Source organism: Antrostomus carolinensis, unplaced genomic scaffold (genome assembly GCF_000700745.2).
Source record: "Antrostomus carolinensis isolate BGI_N321 unplaced genomic scaffold, ASM70074v2 scaffold1471, whole genome shotgun sequence".
NCBI classification, from domain to species: Eukaryota; Metazoa; Chordata; class Aves; order Caprimulgiformes; family Caprimulgidae; genus Antrostomus; species Antrostomus carolinensis.
In genome coordinates this window covers 157,778-161,982 of record NW_010293252.1, presented here as the reverse complement: position 1 = coordinate 161,982, position 4,205 = coordinate 157,778, and the positions used below count along the sequence as shown (strand labels likewise).

The 4,205-nt window shown below is 38.6% G+C and overlaps 1 protein-coding gene across 1 annotated transcript in view; it reads left to right on the top strand.

Moving 5' to 3' along the window:
* Positions 1 to 685: 685 nt before the first annotated feature.
* EGF (epidermal growth factor) overlaps positions 686 to 4,205 on the top strand; it is a gene marked incomplete at its 5' end in the record, with an annotated part of 35,938 nt that continues 32,418 nt past the window's right edge. Inside the window, 2 exons of the mRNA XM_010177188.1 lie at positions 686 to 811; positions 1,801 to 1,923. Coding sequence (XP_010175490.1) covers positions 686 to 811; positions 1,801 to 1,923 — 249 coding nt within the window. The remainder of the gene's footprint in view (positions 812 to 1,800; positions 1,924 to 4,205) is intronic.

Below are 4,205 nucleotides of genomic sequence, written 5' to 3'. Positions count from 1 at the left end.
TCTGACAAAGATGCTGAACAGCACCAGCCCCTATACCGACCCTTGAGGGATGCCGCTTGTCACTGGTCTCCACTTGGACATCAAGCTGTTGACTGCAACTCTTTGAGTGCGACCATCCAGCCAATTCCTTATCCACTGAGTGGTCCATACATCAAATCCACGTGTCTCCAATTTAGAGACAAGGATGTCATGGGGGATAATGTGAGGCTTGAGCATTGCTTTGCTCTAATAAGTTCCAATCTTTGTATGCACTCTGTCTTATCTTCTCTCTCTTCTGTCTTTGTGTGTGTGTGCGCTCTCTCTCTCTGTTGCTCTCTTCTTTCTAGTGTTTTACAGAGCCTGGTAACACGTAATACTGTGCAGGACTGGTGGCATATGAAGCCTGCTAGACAGAGTTTTCCCTTTCATAGTCACTATAGACATGGTCCCAAACCAAACCATCCCCTACTCTAGATCTGCTTTTGCTGACACAGAACTAGAAATGATTGTTATAATGATTTTTTGGCTTGATTTTACCAATAGAAAACAATAGAAGTTATTTTCTATTAGTAAGAAGTTCCTTAGGTTGAGCAAATAGCTGTTGAGAAGAAGACACATCACTGAGCATTGTTGCTCAAAATAGTTTCTCCTTGAAGGTTGATATGGTAAGAACTCCATTACACTTACACTATATTTGTCCTTCCAGAAAAAGGAACCTGTGATTTGAACAAAGAAAAATGCAGAAGAAGAATCTGCAGGCCAGACTCAAGGACTCATCGGTGTAAATGTTCTAGTGGCTTTATTTTAAGTCGAAATAAACAGTTTTGTGAAGGTAATATGTGAATTTCCCATCAGCTTTATTCCATCAGATGAAAAAATTCTTCTGTTCTTTTACTTTACTTATATCTTGAGTATGAAAAAACATTCTGAGGTCTTAAAAATTCCCATTGTGCTGTTTCAGTTTTGTGTCCTTCCAGGTTTGAAATAGTCTAAAAGAAGATCTATGAAAATGTCACAAATGCTATTCTTGCAAGAAATTTTAATCTTAGCCTCAGTAGTTAAATGAGCTTCAGATAAGTAGACATGCTTATGAAACATTGAAAAATCCTGCAACAAGATGACTGTTTGAAGGCTCACTTTCAAAAAAGACACAAATCATTAACATGTGTCTAAATGTTTTAATCCAGATTGTTTTAATAAATAATAAAATAATAAATATTAAATAAAATTATTAATAAATAATAAAAATCTCATATTACTATTGATAATAGCTAACATCACTTTTAGAAGCATCTTTTTCACTGCACAACCATATTTGAAATGACAAAAAAGCATCAAAATTCCTAGCTTAGAGGATTTATAGACCTGCCTGAGCAATAGCATCCGGTTCTCAGGAAACTCACTAAGTTTGCTTTCTGAATTTCAACTTCCAAACCACTTCTGTGTTTTGAGAATTTTACCTAAGAACCAAATTTTTTAAAATAATTTTTGTCTGAAGAAAGTGTCTAATATAAATTTTCTGAGTGCACACACACAGGATTTAACTGGCACTGGAATCTCTATGAGAAGACATACTTTTGAAAGTGCTCTGGGCACCTATGCTGGACACGTGCAGCCTGAGCAGGTTTTGCTATAAGGTTTTTAAAGGTTGTTTGAATAAGATCTGCAAACTTGCTTTTTTATCATTTATTAAGATCAACTTGTTTTTGTCAAATGAGTGGGGAAAAGAGGTACTTCTTGGAGACTGTTGGTTTCATTAATGTAATTCCTTGACACTGGTTGATAACGTTATTCTGATGCAGTACGTGCTTCTTCTGGCAGATATCAATGAATGTGGCTTCTGGAATCACGGCTGTACTTTGGGCTGTGTGAACATCCCTGGTTCCTATTACTGCACTTGCCCGAGAGGTTTTGTTCTGCTGCCTGATAGGAAAACATGTCATGGTAAGTAGCAGTAGGACATAAACAATTCCAGTGTGATATTGGAGGGAGTCCTCATTTAACACTGGAACCGCTGAAAGCTTTGTGGGTTGCGTTGCTCGCTTTCAGTCCCTTATTAACTAAGTACAATCAGGTTCAACAGAGTGAGCCAAATTCAGATGTCATATTTAAGAAAGTCTAAGTTACACGTGAGTAATCAAGTGTGAACCACTTCAGAAGAAAAAAATAAAAATAAAAGAGTCAGGTCTCCAGAGAGAGCTCTGCTCAGTTTAGGCTCTGTGGCACATTCCAGGTGGATAAGCAGGTACACCTTTTTAAATGTGGTCTCTGAATTTGTCTCACTCTGTCTAACCTGCATAACAATTTGCACAGTCTCTGAATGAGCAGCTTACAGTCTCATGTTTTTCTCTTCAGATTGTGTATAAGTAGCATGCCTGAGAGAACTTATCTATACAGCATAGGTATGTAAAACAGGAAGCTCTGTGAAGCTGAATAAACATGATAAACTGAATGCAGAGAACACAGAAAAGTGCAGGGAAAAAACAAAGATCTGTCTGTCAGTAAGCTTCAAGGACCATATTTCAGTCATAGCAAGAGTCAGAGGTGAAGGTTTTTGTTCTCCTTTTATGCAGCATCGTGTATATTCAGCCTACAAATGAATTAAGCCATTCTAAAGTAAGTCTAGAACATAATATGAGGAATGCATCCAAGTTTTGAGATCTTGGAATATTCCTAGTCGCTTTTCTGTTTCATAGTGAACTGAAACTTAGGCATAAGGAACCCCTTCACAAAGGGTCCTTGTGCCTTGTTTCCATGGAAATGAAACATTGGCATGTGCACCTAGAAGTGCCAGTGCATACCTGTGACTTCAGGCTGGGTCATGGCAGGATCAGGACTTAGAGTATATTAACTATTGCTACAAGAGAGTAATAGAGTCTAATAGACTCTGGCAGTCTAACAGTCTCTAGCAGTTGGTCTGCATATTTTAGACCTCCCAGAGTCACTTCTCCCTCTCTCTTAAGAGGGAACCAGGAGTAGCACTCAGTGACCCAAAGGTGGGGGGTCCAAGGTGTGTGTGACAGCTGCAGAAGGCAGCCAGATGTCACAGAAGACATGTGGGAGTCCTGCAGTCAGAGGCTATTGGGATGTGGGATATCCTTTTGTGTGCAAACCAGCACTTGGACACTGTGCAACTCAGTCCTACTCTGGATGGCTATATATATGCCTACTTTTTGAGTGGCTCAGATTAGATAGAAAATAATGTTTTTCTAACACAGGCTAGGGATGCAGCATGGACAGTATAACTCCTTAACTACTGCAGCACAAGGCAGATATATCACCATCTGTGCAACCTGAAAGAGAGAGATGCAAGGTGAGAAGTCCACTTACTGACCAAACATTTTGATGCTTTGTCCTCCAAGTCCTGTATGAAGTTCTTCATCTAAAGCCACAAGATCTAGTCAGAAAAAAACACAAGATCAGTTTCTTGACCTTCTTCACTGTGCTTAAGGGTTTAGAACGATCCAGTCCAGAGAACAATTGCTCTGGAGAAGCAATATTTGCAACAGCTATGCACCACTTAAGCCAGCATATGCAGCTGTTTCAAAGAAGCAGCTGTGGGAAACTTGCATTGGTTCCAGTCTTCCAGTGGGTGTTACCATATGGTGTTAGAATTGGCATGAAGAGATGCAGCACTGCAATACAGAAGATGGAAGGAGGATAGCTTGTGAAATTGCATTTAAAAAATACTCAGGAAAATGTTGGAACTCCAACAATTATATTGGAAAGTAAAGGAAAGCTATTACCAGGTCCTCAGATGGTTTTGTTTCAAAAATTGCCACTAATGAACATAGCTTTATTTCTGGAAGGTTAATCTCCTGTTTTCATTGATTTTATCTCTCTTACCCTTGGAGTAGTAGGAAAGTAGTTTTTCCTCATTCTCTCATTGTTTTATACTTATTCTTTCAGTACAGCTTCCTTGTAGCTTTCAAAACCTCGAATAATTTTGATTAAATGTAAAAAAGAAATTTTCTAAATTGTTTCTGTTTTGATAACGTGTCTTCATACAATTTTGGAAAATGTAAAGATGATCAGTTAATGGCCTCAGGACCCAGCAATTCTGGTTTTCTGCTTTGCTCTAATTAGGAGAAGGGGGGAAACATTTTTGTAAAAAACCAAAATAAACGAAAACAAACACCAGAAAGACCACAGAAGTGTTGTACTCTCAACATCACCCTTTCCTTTCCCCTTTCCCTTTTTCCCTTTTTCCCTTTTTCCCTTTTTCC